This window comes from Mya arenaria, chromosome 8 (assembly GCF_026914265.1).
Source record: "Mya arenaria isolate MELC-2E11 chromosome 8, ASM2691426v1".
In the NCBI taxonomy this organism is placed as follows: domain Eukaryota; kingdom Metazoa; phylum Mollusca; class Bivalvia; order Myida; family Myidae; genus Mya; species Mya arenaria.
Window position 1 is genome coordinate 55121617 of NC_069129.1, and position 17967 is coordinate 55139583.

The 17967-nt window shown below is 35.5% G+C and overlaps 1 protein-coding gene across 1 annotated transcript; it reads left to right on the plus strand.

The window, feature by feature from the left end:
• Positions 1–2408: 2408 nt before the first annotated feature.
• Positions 2409–11703, plus strand: LOC128242317 (sodium-dependent glucose transporter 1-like). The gene is made up of 3 exons (XM_052959419.1): positions 2409–2835; positions 4735–5020; positions 6897–11703. The coding sequence occupies exons 1-3, from the start codon at positions 2710–2712 to the stop codon at positions 8072–8074; spliced, it is 1590 nt and encodes a 529-aa protein (XP_052815379.1). The 5' UTR covers positions 2409–2709; the 3' UTR covers positions 8075–11703.
• Positions 11704–17967: the final 6264 nt, after the last annotated feature.

The window sequence follows — 17967 nt, forward strand, 5'->3', positions numbered from 1 at the left end:
TCTGCTTAATGCTCATGCTATTCACCAGTCAATGGCAAACACGCCCCCCCCCCCCCCCCCCCCAACGACTATGCTCCTCTATCTCGACCAGATTGCTTGGCCTTTTACATGCATAGTGGCGCTTGTAGGCGCTAAACGCTCTAACAGATTTTCCATTTTAACAACGTTTTTATTTTTTGTCTTCGAAAGAGCGAATATTTTGCGTAAATATCTGCAAACCAATGATACAAGATTGCTGACAAAAGATCAGGTCGCAGATTTTCATATTTCTGTTCGAAAATTTACGTTTTATGGCTTAAACCGTTACTTTAAGAAAAATGCATAAAACATCATTTTTTGTTCATAAATATATAAATCTGCGATCTAATTTTTGTCAACAGTCTTACATAACTGGTTACCATAAATTTCACGTTCAATCTGTGAGAGTGCAGCTTTAAGTGTGGATCGGTGTGCCGTGATCGGTTTAAATTGCAATCCAAATCATTCCGTTGTCTATTTCTGTGATAGAACAAAAAGATTTTTGTTCACGGTAAAGTAGGTGCATTTAGCTTTCAACTACACGAGAATAATAGCTACATATACATGCGGTATATTCTGGTCGCCCAGGCTGTCATTTGTAAAGCGTTTTATGAATGTGGACACCAACTTCTGAAGAAAAAAATACCATGCTTAAACAAACTATGCTATAGGAGTGTTTTGTCGAGAATAACAGTCTATGTTATTTAATTAGAGATAGAAATCGATAGATGACCCAAACCAGTAGCAATACCGCACTGTGACAGAAAACGTATTAGATGATAAACGTAAATTAATTTCAGAATGTCAATTGTATAAAGATTTAAGCAAGCAAAACTTGAAAACATATTATTCGGTGCACCGAATATGCTTAAATTTATCGCATTATTGAATTCGCAAAAAGATGTTGTAAAAAAAACCTTGCATTTTATGTTGATACGAGAGATTTATCGTAATACGGGTAATAAAATATCCATAAATTCATTCAGGCTAAAAGGAAAATAAATGATGCTATATTTTTAGCCACATGATTTGCTGTATTTATGTTTAGTTAAATAACTTACATAAGTGTATTGTACCTTGACAAAGTTGAAGAACAAGTCCGTAAATATTTTATGTATACGCATAGGCTTTTTTGTAACCTCTGGCCCGACCTTATTGAACGAATAACAAAGCAAATTTCAAACGTATTCTTCTGATCTAAAATTATGTAATGAGTTTACTAGTGTGAATGAGAACGTGTTTGTGTGTGTGGGGGGGGGGGGGGGCGATGAACGTGTGAACATGTGTGTGTGTGTGTGCCTGCGTGCGTGCGTGCATGCGTGCGTGCGTGCGTGCGTGCGTGCGTGCGTGTGTGTGTGTGTGAAGGGGGTATGTATCGTCGTGTGAACGTGTGTGTGTGAGTGTGTGTGTGAACGTATGCATGCTGCGTGCGTGCGTGTATGTGTGTGGGGGGATGTGTAAACGTGTGAACGTGTGCGTGTGTGTGTGAGGGGGGATGAACGTTTGTAAACGTGTGGACATGTGTGTGTGGACGTGTGCGTGCGTGCCTGTGTGTGGGGTGGGGTGTTTGTGTGTGTGTTGGTGAACTTGTGTAAAAGTGTGGACATGTGTGTGTGGACGTGTGCGTGTGTGCCTGTGTGTGTGGGGGGGGGGGGGGGTGTTTGTGTGTGTGGCGATGAACTTGTGTAAAAGTGTGGACATGTGTGTGTGTGGACGCGTGCGTGCGTGTCTGTTTGTGGGGTGGGGTGTTTGTGTGTGGTGGGGGGTGAACTTGTGTAAACGTGTGGACATGTGTGTGTAAACGTGTGCATGCGTGCGTGCATGCCTGAATGTGTGGGTGTTGGGCGGGGGGGGGGGGCTGACCGTGTGAACATGCGTCTTTGTGCGTGCGTGTGTGTATGTGCGTGCGTGCGTGTGTGCGTGTCTGTGTGTGAACGTGTGCGTGTGTGTGTGAGTGAGTGGACGACCAAGAGAACAAGACGGCGTTACTGGCCATACAACAGCCCCACAGAAAATGAAACGACGATACGTACCTATATCGTATGACTTACTTAACACGTTATTCAAAAGTACATGTATATCATTTTTGTATATAAAAAAAAGTAATATCGCAGAAAATGTTAACGTAAAAGGCCATTTAAAGGCGTATAGTTTTGTTTTTAAATCAGGCGAATAGTATTGAATACTTTTTTAAAAATAATCATCATAATTTGGAATTTTGCTTTTCAGTTGTTTTTACTTTTCTGTTTATCATTCATGCACCAATGGCCAATCGTTGATCGATATAATTTCTTTTGATTGTTCATGCATAAATCACGGTGACTGACTTAATCATTTACCATGACAGATCCTAACATTAACGCACGCCACATACGGATAGCTGATTTTGAACGGATTTGTACTATTTCTCTATATATATGACTTATGACTAGTAAGAGCTTATAAATGATTTCGTATGACGGGTGTGTTTGGCAAAATTCCATTTGGACTAAACACACAATACAAACATATCTGTAAAGGTACCATCGCAGTTGGAAATGTGATGATATATATAGTAGGTCGAATTCAGTCAGATAAAAGTCTCCATAGCATAACAAGGGATTATTGCTCAGGTTATGTAGTGAAGAATACTTTCCTAGGGATATTGGAAATATAATAGACTGATCCGGATACATGACATAGTATGGTAACATGGAAAGTGGCGACCTTGGAAAACAATCCGGATTATCACGGCTTATCGGGGATGTACGGACGGACAAACACTACAGACGAAAGTTTCTGCTGACCTGTGCATTATGCTGGTCATATGTTATGTTGGTAAGTGCACACATGCTATTATCTTTATATACATACATATATAGTTTATAAAACTTGTTAAATGCACTGCACATAATAGGGAAGTTTTAAAGCTTTCATAAGATAAGTTCATATAGTGCACCTCATACACTAGGCTATATGCGCTTTTATTTAGGCCAAGACACACATGACATGCATTATATATAATAGTATCGGAAAATTCCATGGTTGGCAACAGACCTAAGTTAGCATCGATTTATTGGTGCAGGCGTTTGTGATGCCTTTTATACGTACTGTGCATTATATATTCACTTAATTAAATTGAGCAGTTTAACGATCAGTTTTAAGAACCCTGATAAATATCTATACTTTAAGACATTGACCGTCGCATTGACAGTAATCGCTTATTTAGCAGTGTCTTATTAAAGGGACTCGCTCATGTTTTGGATAGTATTACGATCAGTTTTAAAGCTGCACTCTCATAGATTGACAGTATTGACTTTTATTTTATTTTTTTTGTCTCAAAATCAGCTGATTTTTGGCATCAATGCATTCACTTCAGTTAAATAAGATAACTCACTAAAATACAGATCACAATAGGTTGGAACACTGCCGATAAACTCATTTTTCTTAAAAGCGTTAGTAACGCTTTTAGCCATAAAACATCAATTTTCGAACGTAAATATGAAGAACTGATCTGACCTTTTGTCAGCAGTCTTAATTCACGGACTTCCAAACATTATAGCAAAAATTGTTTCATTCCAAGACAAAAAATAAAAAGTGGTCAAAACGGTCAATCTGTGAGAGTGCAGCTTTAAGGACCCTCGCAAAATGTCTTCTTGAATACCTTGACTGTCGCATTGATTTGATCACCTGACATAACGCGCTCATTATGTGCCGTTTTAAAGGTTCAAAGGTTTAAAGTTGATACCATATTTATTTATTTTTAATTTTAATGCATCCTTAACTCGTTTGACTTCGATGATTTAATCAAAAAAGCAAATGATTTGTGTACAGAAAATGTATAAACCGTTATGGATGTTGTTTGGTTTTGTTGTTGTTGTTTTATTATTATTATTATTATTATTATTATTATTATTATTATTATTATTATTATTATTATTATTATAATAATTATTATTATTATTTATTTATTTTTATTTTTTATTATTATTATTATTATTATTATTATTTATTTATTTTTATTTATTATTTTTATTATTATTATCATTATTATTATTATTAATAGCAACGTGACTTCAAAAGCCCCAAAATATCGCTAATATTGTTCATCTGTACACAGTTCATACTGTTTTGATTATTGGTGTCAAATGAAATAAACATAAAATGCATTAAAAAAAATAATTAAATATGACATCAACCTGTATTGCGCGCCTTAAATGGACACATTATAGGTTGATGCGAAAAAAATGTGTTTTTGATTTTAATGCATTATTATGTTAATCTCATTTTACTTCAATGATACAAAACGAGATGAATTGTTATAATAAATGAACTACTTATCTCGGCTGGGAGAAAGATTTGTCCTAAATGCATGCCCCCCGTAACATATTTGATGTTTGGACAAAAATAAGCCTGAAAGTAAACATGATTATTCTAAATAACGCAAACACTTAAGGTATTGAAATATTATACAAAATAAGTGCCACTTTGAATTATAAATTACGACAGTATGCAATTCTTTAAAAATAATTGCATTTCCACTGTTTTCATTTGTTTGCAAAGAATCATTCACTTTGCATTTGTTTTGATTTGAAAATATGAATGCAAGTCAATTATTTTAAATGGGTTTTACCCTCCAATGCACGTTGTATAGACATTTCACACAACTGTTACCGGGACACTATCTTAAAAGTTGTCTTGCTGAATAACAACGTGCATCTTTTTCCATTTGTGCAGGGTTGGCTGGTGTTGCAGGTAGGGCCAGCACTTCCGGCGCTACAGACGCTCGTGTCCGCAGACTTGGAGTCTGCCGCCGCCATCTTTACCACGTGGTCGATCGGCTTCATCGCCGGCTCCTTCCTGTCGGGCCTGCTGTATGACCGGTGCCGCCGTCTTTTCCTCCTGGTTGTGTGCACGCTTGGGGCGGGCACCTGCACGCTTATGACGCCTTACACACGTTCACTTCCGGCCATGTTGGCCGTTCGAGTACTGTCAGGCATTTTCTGTGGAGGTCTGGACACCGGTAGGGAAATTTCTACTTATAAGTACATTGTACAAACAAAACTAAAAATAAAATCTAAAGTTTTTTAAACAATTCTTGAGTTTTATATTTCACTAATTTGTGTTAGTTAATGTCATTGCATGATTTCGACTGAAGCCAACAGTGATTTAAAAAAAAACATATATATATTTCATTGAAAACTATAAAAAAAATACTTGATAAATTAAAATGGAAGTTTGATCTTGTCGATCCACATGCCTTCAAAAAACATAATATGCATGAGAATAACCATAAACAGGTATATGTAACGATAAAGTTCATTGACATCGAATCAATTTTCCCATGCACAGAAATCATATGGCGTGGGGTTAATGACATGATGAACCAAGCGACATCAATATATTCATTACTTGAACGTTTTGATACCTGCTCTCATTAGTCCCACGGCTTTTGGTTATCAACTGGTGTATGTCTTTATATAAATTGCATGCATCATAGGCGGTTTTTTACTAATATACGTCATCATGTTTCATATAATTCGTATGCATAACCACAGAATGTCCTCAGTTAGATTGTTTCTTTCAGTAATGTCTAAACACATTAAATGAGGTTATGTAAACATATATGGTTTGCTATATATAGTTATATCAATGGGTCGTTGTTATAATAATAATAATAATAATAATAATAATAATAATAATAATAATAATAAGTTAATAACACGTTCTAGTTTAAAAAAAATACACATGTATATAAAGAATCATATATAAAAAAATATCTCCACCATGCTATGGACATATTGAAATCAACCAATCACGGCATATCAACTATAAAAAGTCATTTCTCAATGGAATAGTTCAAACTATTAACAAATTTAATATGTGAATTTTCTAACTGGCTTACAGTCCATTCACCCCATGTTCGCTATGCTCATCTGCTTTTATATTGTTTATATTTTAATATATAATATAGAATATTATATTATATTATATTTATAATTCAGGCCGCAGCGTTCGTTGACGGTGAACTATTCGAGTGATTAAACTCAATTATATGGTGGTTGATTTTTGTCATTTCCTGCGACTGTTTGTGCGCTTGTGTGACAATGCGTGACTGGACGGAGCGCGGCGGGGCGGGCGGAGCGAAAGTAGGAAATAATTCTGCGGCACATTTTCGCATTGACACTTGGCGTATTTTCACATAGTAGTATTTAGCTGCTTGTGGCATATTAGCCGCGAAAAGGCGAAAACACAATCAAGTGCTACTTTCGGTTAGACATTATCGCATCCCGGCATACGCAAAGCCTTATTAAGACAAATTATACCGCTGCATTGTCAAACATCTGTATTTTTAACAACGATCAATACCACACGTATTATATAAATGAGGTTGGAAACACTTATACATTATATAACATCCATGTATTAAATTGAATGGTTTTATCCGGGGAAAGCTTTAAAGCAGTTCAGATATGCGCAAGCATACTGTTAGGCGGAAATGCGCCAGGTTCGGGGCGATAAAGCACCAAGTGGAAGGACGAAAATCCGTCATGCGCCACATAAATATTTCGTACTTCCCACCAGCCACTTTGCGCATGCGTATCGTCGCATTTTTGCCACGCCACTTGACGCAGTTTTGCACTTTCAACCCGCAAGTTGGCGCATTTTCGCCCAGCCACATGGCGCATACGCAATGTCGTATTTTTGCTCCGCCTCTTGGCGCATTTTCGCACTTTCAACAAGCTCCTCGGCACATTCTCGCCCATTGTGGCATTTTTGCTACGCCAGTTGGTGCAGTTCGCCCTTTTTTTCGAAAATGCGAAAACACGAAATGGTAGCGATCAGCTTTTAAAGTAGTGTGTTCATTGTAAATAATAAACATTTCCTACAACTTTCAGGGGCCAACACCGTTGTGTCATCCATTTGGGACAAGGACGCCGGACCGTACATGCAGGCCCTGTATCTCGCTTACACTGTTGGTGGAGTCGCCTCCCCTTTCGTCACTAGACCGTTCATGTCGGACGAGGTACCAAGGGAGGGAACTACAGACAGTCAAACAAGGGCAACAACTCCTGCTACACTTAAACGTGTCGATAAGGAACAGTTCTACGGACCCATTGACAGCGAAAATGTGAATTACTCGTTCAGGATATTACAAACTAATACAAACTGGACCCGTTATTTAAATTCATCCGAAATGAATAACCCAGTGTTGAAAATAAATGAAACGCAAAGTTTACCACCCGAATTGAATAATCTGAGTAAAGTGGAAGAAGCGGTCGTTATCCAGTATGCATTTATTATAACAAGTGTTCTTCTATTTCTTTCTGCAATACCTTTCCTTGCAATGATAGTTTCAGGAAAATTTATCACAAATCGACAACTAAGAATGGAGCTAATTGTTGAGGATGGCAAACCGGACACAGAAGAAATGGCACGCGAAAAGCAGGCATTTACAGACGTGACACTTACAAAATCAAAGCACACAAAACTTGAAGGAAAACAGAAAATATTCTTGTTAATATTAGCTGCAGGGGTACATCTTATGTACAATGCTGCAGAGGACAGTTTCGGTGATTTTATCATATCTTTTTGTTTAGACTATCTGTATTGGGACAATACGCAGTCTGTGATACTGTTATCTCTCTACTGGTTGTCAAGCTGTATAGGCGGAATAGCTGGTATATTCCTTGTCCGAATCTTAGGTTCTACAAAACTGTTGATAATCGCCCATCTTGCCTGGCTTGGGACGTTTATGCTCGCCTCCCTGGCAAGTGTTTTCAAAATAGACATTCTTATATGGATTTCAATGCCAGTATCAGGATTCTTCATGGTTCATATTGTTCCCGCTGCGTTTACGTGGACGTCCGAGAACATCTGCCCCATCACCGGAAAGGTGTCGTCCCTTTTCTTGATAGCTACTGGAGTGGGGATTGCGGCCAACCCGACAGTTATAGGCTACCTTATGGAAGAGTATACTTATGTGGCTCTAATGTACGTGCTAACAGTGGAGGCATTCCTGTCCGTAATTATGTTCCTCGTAGCTGTAATAGCCTCCAACAGGTTCAGAAAATAATGGAACCTCTTAATGGATACTATACTAAAGTAGGCTACCTAGAGAAGTACACATTGGTTGCATAAATTACGTATACACGTTTAGGGCATTCCTGTCCTATAAAATAATGCGGTCATCTTGATGCCAATTTGGGACATGAGTATATACAGGCCACCTCAATGAGTACATATACCCGTACGTAGCCTTCATGTACACAATCGCTGAGGCATTCATGTTCTTTGTTGCAATCCTCGAGGCCACAATACTGGCCATTGAAGAATAATAGTAGAATACAGGCCACCTTAAGGAATAGCGTATTCAGCCTTTATATAGGCACATTCCCTTCGAGACATTCATGTTCTTCGTTAATACGATCCTGACATCGATCATTGTGGCCTGAGTAACATGAGTAGATATAGACCACCTCAAGGAATAAATGTAGCTTACCGTCGAAAGCCGTGGAAGCTGTCATAGCCTATTGTTTTGTGATTTAGTTAAAATAATTGCACAATTTTATGAGAAAATGGACTAATGTAATCGTTGAAATAGGAAGACCATATCTACTCTGTTGATTTGACCATTTACATATGCAGAACATGGAAAAATTCACTAGTTAATCATACAAGGAAATGAAATGTTTGTCACCACTAGTTGCTGAACTGTTTTCTGATACGGACAACCTTGATAAGTGTTCCAATTTTTGATGTGCATAATTATGTTAGTACAGATTTAAGTTACCATTTCCAGTCATTGTCTGTGAAACTACACAAAAATCAATGTTCCTTGTTTTCAAGGACCTATAGGTCCGTGTTGTTTTGTATTGCCTTTGTTTACATTGATTTTGATATATTGAGGTATATTTACATAAACACATGTAAACATCCATTCATCAGTCATCCGAAAAAGGCATTTAAACTGCAATTGAAATAGTTCTGTTGAATGGTGCGTTTTACTGTTAATTCGACATTCTTCTCGATAAAACAGCTTATGAGGTTTTAGTAGAAGCATGAATTTAACTTCATCATCTTAGAACTGCACATTACTCTGTTCTGTACCTGAGTTTGTACGACACTACAATATAACCACATTACACGGACTATAAATGTTTGGCACATTACACTACTGTACCCATGTTAGTTTGATACATTACACTGTACCCACATTACTTGTACTGTACCCTTAAATTGTTAGTTGGGCACATTACACTGTATCCACATTATACTGTACTGTACCATTGGTAGTACGGCACAAACTCATAGTAATATGGCACATTACACTGTACTGTACCCATGGTAGTATGGCGCAATACACTGTACTGTATCTATGGTAGTATGGCACATTACACTGTACTGTACCCATGGTAGTATGGCGCAATACACTGTACCCACATTACACTGTACTGTATCCATGGTAGTATGGCGCAATACACTGTACTGTATCCATGGTAGTATGGCGCAATACACTGTACTGTATCTATGGTAGTATGGCACATTACACTGTACTGTACCCATGGTAGTATGGCGCAATACACTGTACCCACATTACACTGTACTGTATCCATGGTAGTATGGCGCAATACACTGTACTGTATCCATGGTAGTATGGCACATTACTTTGTACTGTACCCATGGTAGTATGGCGCAATACATTCTACCCACATTACACTGTACTGTACCCATGGTAGTATGGCGCAATACATTATACCCACATCACACTGTACTGAACCCATGGTAGTATGGTGCAATACATTCTACCCACATTACACTGTACCATACACATGGTAGTATGGCGCAATACATTCTACCCACACTACACTGTACTGTATCCATGGTAGTGAACCACATAACACAGTACTGTACCCATGGTAGTATGGCGCAATACACTGTACCCACATTTCACTGTACTGTACCCATGGTAGTATGGCGCAATACACTGTACCCCAATTACAATAAACTGTACACATGGTAGTATGGCACATTACACTGTACCCACATTTCACTGTACTGTACCATTGGTAGTGAGGCACATTGCACTGTACTGTATCCGTGGTATAACGACTCATTACAGTTCACTTAACCCGTGGTAGTACGGCACATTACAGTGAACAGTACCTGTTGCTGTACGTCATATTACAGTGTACTGTACCTGTGGTAGTATGGCAAATTACAGTGACTGTATCTGTAGGAGTATGGCATATTACAGTGTACTGTACCTGTAGTAGTATGGCATATTACAGTGTACTGTACCTGTAGTAGTAGGGCATATTACAGTGACTGTATCTGTAGGAGTATGGCATATTACAGTGTACTGTACCTGTAGGAGTATGGCATATTACAGTGACTGTATCTGTAGGAGTATGGCATATTACAGTGTACTGTACCTGTAGTAGTAGGGCATATTACAGTGTACTGTACCTGTAGTAGTAGGGCATATTACAGTGTACTGTACCTGTAGTAGTAGGGCATATTACAGTGTACTGTACCTGTAGAAGTAGGGCATATTACAGTGTACGGTATATATGTGGTAGTATGGCATATAACAGTGTACTGTACCTGTGGTAGGGTGGCACATTACACTGTTCTGTACCCTTGGTAGTACGGCATATTATAGTGTACTATATATGTGGTAGTGTGGCACATTACACTGTTCTGTACCCTTGGTAGTACGGCAAATTACACTTCTTTCTCACCAGCAAGTCTTAATCTGCCAAAAAAGGTCTACATGCATTTTTTCTGAAGTCATTGTTTTCATTATTTTTATATTTCTTCTTGTTAACTTGTACATAAATCATTCCAATATGTGCACCATATACACATATATGTATGACTGTTCAACTGTGATAACACATAAAAGCCCTTTTTTATTATTGGCAAGTGTGTTTGTTTCTTATTCAATTTCTTCCCTTTGTCATAATTATGACAGTAAAGTTACAAATAAACAGAGTTAAACAACTACACGTGTTCACTGCTTGTGCATTGGTTAGACCTGAATGAAGAACTGGAAAAAAATGTTGGGCTTACAATCAAAATGTTAATTTCAAATTATACATGTTTATATTCGGGTAATAATTCAAAGATAAAGAAGAAATCAGCAAACTTATTGTAAATTACAATTTACTGTATGTGTCATTCAAATATTTTATAACAGGAATAAACAAACAAACAAACTACAGTCCATAAATCAACACCTTAACATGATTTTAAACTACACTGTAAAAGTAAACAAAAGGAACACTATTATTATAATCTTTACACTAGTAGAAAATAAATAAAACACAACATTCTTATAATCCCTGATTTAAAATGCCATTGGCTGATGATTGTCCAGCTGTCTAAAAACATTAAGGAATTAATCCTCTATACTATTAACTGGAGCCCCAGTTTCACAAATATTCAAAAAATAAACAATCAATCAAAACATGACATTACAAAAATATTTCCTTTCTATAAAGAATTTACTTTACTTGTAAACACAATTTAAATACTGTAAGAAGTTAAGTAAATTCTTAAGAATTTTCTGAAAATGGGTCAGATTCCCAGTTGAAGCAAATGACAATAAAATCAGCTTCACTGTCGATAAATAAACTTGATGGCTGTTAAAAAAGCTTAGAAGATAAAACCTTGAACGCTGGAAGTTACAAGCATTGTCAAGAAATAAACCTGATAATAGTAAACAAAGTTAAGAAGACTAATCCTTGAACACTGGAAGTTACAAGCATTGTCAAGATATAAACCCGATAATAGTAAACAAAGTTAAGAAGACTAATCCTTGAACACTGGAAGTTACAAGCATTGTCAAGATATAAACCTGATAATAGTAAACAAAGTTAGGAAGACTAATCCTTGAACGCTGGAAACTACAAGCATTGTCAAGATATAAACCTGATAATAGTAAACAAAGTTAAGAAGACTAATCCTTGAACACTGGAAGTTACAAGCATTGTCAAGATATAAACCTGATAATAGTAAACAAAGTTAGGAAGACTAATCCTTGAACGCTGGAAGTTACAAGCATTGTCAAGATATAAACCTGATAATAGTAAACAAAGTTAAGAAGACTAATCCTTGAACACTGGAAGTAATAAGCATTGTCCAGATATAAACCTGATGATAGTTAACAAAGTTAAGAAGACTAATCCTTGAACGCTGGAAGTTACAAGCATTGTCAAGATATAAACCTGATAATAGTAAACAAAGTTAAGAAGACTAATCCTTGAACACTGGAAGTAATAAGCATTGTCAAGAAATAAACCTGATGGTTGTTAACACAGTTCGGAAGACTAATCCTTGAACACTGGAAGTAATAAGCATTGTCAAGAAATAAACCTGATGGTTGTTAACAAAGTTAGCAAGACTAATCCTTGAACACTGGAAGTAATAAGCATTGTCAAGAAATAAACCTGATGGTTGTTAACAAAGTTAGCAAGACTAATCCTTGAACACTGGAAGTAATAACTATTGTCAAGATATAAACCTGATAGTAGTAAACAAAGTTAGGAAGACTAATCCTTGAACACTGGAAGTAATAACTATTGTCAAGAAATAAACCTGATAGTAGTAAACAAAGTTAAGAAGACTAATCCTTGAACACTGGAAGTTACATGTACAAGCATTGTCAAGAAATAAACCTGATGGTTGTTAACACAGTTAAGAAGACTAATCCTTGAACACTGGAAGTAATAACTATTGTCAAGAAATAAACCTGATGGTTGTTAACACAGTTAGGAAGACTAATCCTTGAACACTGGAAGTAATAACTATTGTCAAGATATAAACCTGATAGTAGTAAACAAAGTTAAGAAGACTAATCCTTGAACACTGGAAGTTACATGTACAAGCATTGTCAAGAAATAAACCTGATGGTTGTTAACACAGTTAAGAAGACTAATCCTTGAACGCTGGAAGTTACAAGCATTGTCAAGAAATAAACCTGATGGTTGTTAACACAGTTAAGAAGACTAATCCTTGAACGCTGGAAGTTACAAGCATTGTCAAGAAATAAACCTGATAGTAGTTAACAAAGTTAGGAAGACTAATCCTTGAACACTGGAAGTAATAAGCATTGTCAAGAAATAAACCTGATGGTTGTTAACAAAGTTAGCAAGACTAATCCTTGAACACTGGAAGTAATAACTATTGTCAAGATATAAACCTGATAGTAGTAAACAAAGTTAGGAAGACTAATCCTTGAACACTGGAAGTAATAACTATTGTCAAGAAATAAACCTGATAGTAGTAAACAATGTTTAGAAGTTTTATCCTTGAACACTGGAAGTTACATGTACAAGCATTGTCAAGAAATAAACTTGATAGTAGTAAACAATGTTTAGAAGTTTTATCCTTGAACACTGGAAGTTACATGTACAAGCATTGTCAAGAAATAAACTTGATAGTAGTAAACAATGTTTGGAAGTTTTATCCTTGAACACTGGAAGTTACATGTACAAGCATTGTCAAGAAATAAACTTGATAGTAGTAAACAATGTTTGGAAGTTTTATCCTTGAACACTGGAAGTTACATGTACAAGCATTGTCAAGAAATAAACTTGATAGTAGTAAACAATGTTTGGAAGTTTTATCCTTGAACACTGGAAGTTACATGTACAAGCTTTGTCAAGATATAAACCTGATAGTAGTAAACAATGCTTAGAAGTTTTATCCTTGAACACTGGAAGTTACATGTACAAGCATTGTCAAGATATAAACTTGATAGTAGTAAACAATGTTTGGAAGTTTTATCCTTGAACACTGGAAGTTACATGTACAAGCATTGTCAAGATATAAACCTGATAGTAGTAAACAATGTTTGGAAGTTTTATCCTTGAACACTGGAAGTTACATGTACAAGCTTTGTCAAGATATAAACCTGATAGTAGTAAACAATGTTTGGAAGTTTTATCCTTGAACACTGGAAGTTACATGTACAAGCATTGTCAAGAAATAAACTTGATAGTAGTAAACAATGTTTGGAAGTTTTATCCTTGAACACTGGAAGTTACATGTACAAGCATTGTCAAGATATAAACTTGATAGTAGTAAACAATGTTTGGAAGTTTTATCCTTGAACACTGGAAGTTACATGTACAAGCATTGTCAAGAAATAAACCTGATAGTAGTAAACAATGCTTAGAAGTTTTATCCTTGAACACTGGAAGTTACATGTACAAGCATTGTCAAGAAATAAACTTGATAGTAGTAAACAATGTTTGGAAGTTTTATCCTTGAACACTGGAAGTTACATGTACAAGCATTGTCAAGATATAAACTTGATAGTAGTAAACAATGTTTGGAAGTTTTATCCTTGAACACTGGAAGTTACATGTACAAGCATTGTCAAGAAATAAACTTGATAGTAGTAAACAATGTTTGGAAGTTTTATCCTTGAACACTGGAAGTTACATGTACAAGCATTGTCAAGATATAAACTTGATAGTAGTAAACAATGTTTAGAAGTTTTATCCTTGAACACTGGAAGTTACATGTACAAGCATTGTCAAGAAATAAACCTGATAGTAGTAAACAATGCTTAGAAGTTTTATCCTTGAACACTGGAAGTTACATGTACAAGCATTGTCAAGAAATAAACTTGATAGTAGTAAACAATGTTTGGAAGTTTTATCCTTGAACACTGGAAGTTACATGTACAAGCATTGTCAAGATATAAACTTGATAGTAGTAAACAATGTTTGGAAGTTTTATCCTTGAACACTGGAAGTTACATGTACAAGCATTGTCAAGAAATAAACTTGATAGTAGTAAACAATGTTTGGAAGTTTTATCCTTGAACACTGGAAGTTACATGTACAAGCATTGTCAAGATATAAACTTGATAGTAGTAAACAATGTTTAGAAGTTTTATCCTTGAACACTGGAAGTTACATGTACAAGCATTGTCAAGAAATAAACCTGATAGTAGTAAACAATGCTTAGAAGTTTTATCCTTGAACACTGGAAGTTACATGTACAAGCTTTGTCAAGATATAAACTTGATAGTAGTAAACAATGTTTGGAAGTTTTATCCTTGAACACTGGAAGTTACATGTACAAGCTTTGTCAAGATATAAACTTGATAGTAGTAAACAATGCTTAGAAGTTTTATCCTTGAACACTGGAAGTTACATGTACAAGCTTTGTCAAGATATAAACTTGATAGTAGTAAACAATGTTTGGAAGTTTTATCCTTGAACACTGGAAGTTACATGTACAAGCATTGTCAAGATATAAACCTGATAGTAGTAAACAATGTTTGGAAGTTTTATCCTTGAACACTGGAAGTTACATGTACAAGCATTGTCAAGAAATAAACTTGATAGTAGTAAACAATGTTTGGAAGTTTTATCCTTGAACACTGGAAGTTACATGTACAAGCATTGTCAAGAAATATCCTGATAGTAGTAAACAATGCTTAGAAGTTTTATCCTTGAACACTGGAAGTTACATGTACAAGCTTTGTCAAGATATAAACTTGATAGTAGTAAACAATGTTTGGAAGTTTTATCCTTGAACACTGGAAGTTACATGTACAAGCTTTGTCAAGATATAAACTTGATAGTAGTAAACAATGTTTGGAAGTTTTATCCTTGAACACTGGAAGTTACATGTACAAGCTTTGTCAAGATATAAACCTGATAGTAGTAAACAATGCTTAGAAGTTTTATCCTTGAACACTGGAAGTTACATGTACAAGCTTTGTCAAGATATAAACCTGATAGTAGTAAACAATGTTTGGAAGTTTTATCCTTGAACACTGGAAGTTACATGTACAAGCATTGTCAAGAAATAAACCTGATAGTAGTAAACAATGCTTAGAAGTTTTATCCTTGAACACTGGAAGTTACATGTACAAGCTTTGTCAAGAAATAAACCTGATAGTAGTAAACAATGCTTAGAAGTTTTATCCTTGAACACTGGAAGTTACATGTACAAGCATTGTCAAGATATAAACTTGATAGTAGTAAACAATGTTTGGAAGTTTTATCCTTGAACACTGGAAGTTACATGTACAAGCATTGTCAAGATATAAACCTGATAGTAGTAAACAATGTTTGGAAGTTTTATCCTTGAACACTGGAAGTTACATGTACAAGCTTTGTCAAGATATAAACCTGATAGTAGTAAACAATGTTTGGAAGTTTTATCCTTGAACACTGGAAGTTACATGTACAAGCATTGTCAAGAAATAAACTTGATAGTAGTAAACAATGTTTGGAAGTTTTATCCTTGAACACTGGAAGTTACATGTACAAGCATTGTCAAGATATAAACTTGATAGTAGTAAACAATGTTTGGAAGTTTTATCCTTGAACACTGGAAGTTACATGTACAAGCATTGTCAAGAAATAAACCTGATAGTAGTAAACAATGCTTAGAAGTTTTATCCTTGAACACTGGAAGTTACATGTACAAGCATTGTCAAGAAATAAACTTGATAGTAGTAAACAATGTTTGGAAGTTTTATCCTTGAACACTGGAAGTTACATGTACAAGCATTGTCAAGATATAAACTTGATAGTAGTAAACAATGTTTGGAAGTTTTATCCTTGAACACTGGAAGTTACATGTACAAGCATTGTCAAGAAATAAACTTGATAGTAGTAAACAATGTTTGGAAGTTTTATCCTTGAACACTGGAAGTTACATGTACAAGCATTGTCAAGATATAAACTTGATAGTAGTAAACAATGTTTAGAAGTTTTATCCTTGAACACTGGAAGTTACATGTACAAGCATTGTCAAGAAATAAACCTGATAGTAGTAAACAATGCTTAGAAGTTTTATCCTTGAACACTGGAAGTTACATGTACAAGCATTGTCAAGAAATAAACTTGATAGTAGTAAACAATGTTTGGAAGTTTTATCCTTGAACACTGGAAGTTACATGTACAAGCATTGTCAAGATATAAACTTGATAGTAGTAAACAATGTTTGGAAGTTTTATCCTTGAACACTGGAAGTTACATGTACAAGCATTGTCAAGAAATAAACTTGATAGTAGTAAACAATGTTTGGAAGTTTTATCCTTGAACACTGGAAGTTACATGTACAAGCATTGTCAAGATATAAACTTGATAGTAGTAAACAATGTTTAGAAGTTTTATCCTTGAACACTGGAAGTTACATGTACAAGCATTGTCAAGAAATAAACCTGATAGTAGTAAACAATGCTTAGAAGTTTTATCCTTGAACACTGGAAGTTACATGTACAAGCTTTGTCAAGATATAAACTTGATAGTAGTAAACAATGTTTGGAAGTTTTATCCTTGAACACTGGAAGTTACATGTACAAGCTTTGTCAAGATATAAACTTGATAGTAGTAAACAATGCTTAGAAGTTTTATCCTTGAACACTGGAAGTTACATGTACAAGCTTTGTCAAGATATAAACTTGATAGTAGTAAACAATGTTTGGAAGTTTTATCCTTGAACACTGGAAGTTACATGTACAAGCATTGTCAAGATATAAACCTGATAGTAGTAAACAATGTTTGGAAGTTTTATCCTTGAACACTGGAAGTTACATGTACAAGCATTGTCAAGAAATAAACTTGATAGTAGTAAACAATGTTTGGAAGTTTTATCCTTGAACACTGGAAGTTACATGTACAAGCATTGTCAAGAAATAAACCTGATAGTAGTAAACAATGCTTAGAAGTTTTATCCTTGAACACTGGAAGTTACATGTACAAGCTTTGTCAAGATATAAACTTGATAGTAGTAAACAATGTTTGGAAGTTTTATCCTTGAACACTGGAAGTTACATGTACAAGCTTTGTCAAGATATAAACTTGATAGTAGTAAACAATGTTTGGAAGTTTTATCCTTGAACACTGGAAGTTACATGTACAAGCTTTGTCAAGATATAAACCTGATAGTAGTAAACAATGCTTAGAAGTTTTATCCTTGAACACTGGAAGT

Coding starts and splice junctions, on each gene's coding strand:
- LOC128242317 (XM_052959419.1), top strand. CDS start 2,710: ATGGAAAGTGGCGACCTTGGAAAACAATCCGGATTATCACGGCTTATC. Junction 2,836..4,734: donor GCTGGTCATATGTTATGTTG/GTAAGTGCACAC, acceptor CCATTTGTGCAG/GGTTGGCTGGTGTTGCAGGT. Junction 5,021..6,896: donor CTGTGGAGGTCTGGACACCG/GTAGGGAAATTT, acceptor TACAACTTTCAG/GGGCCAACACCGTTGTGTCA.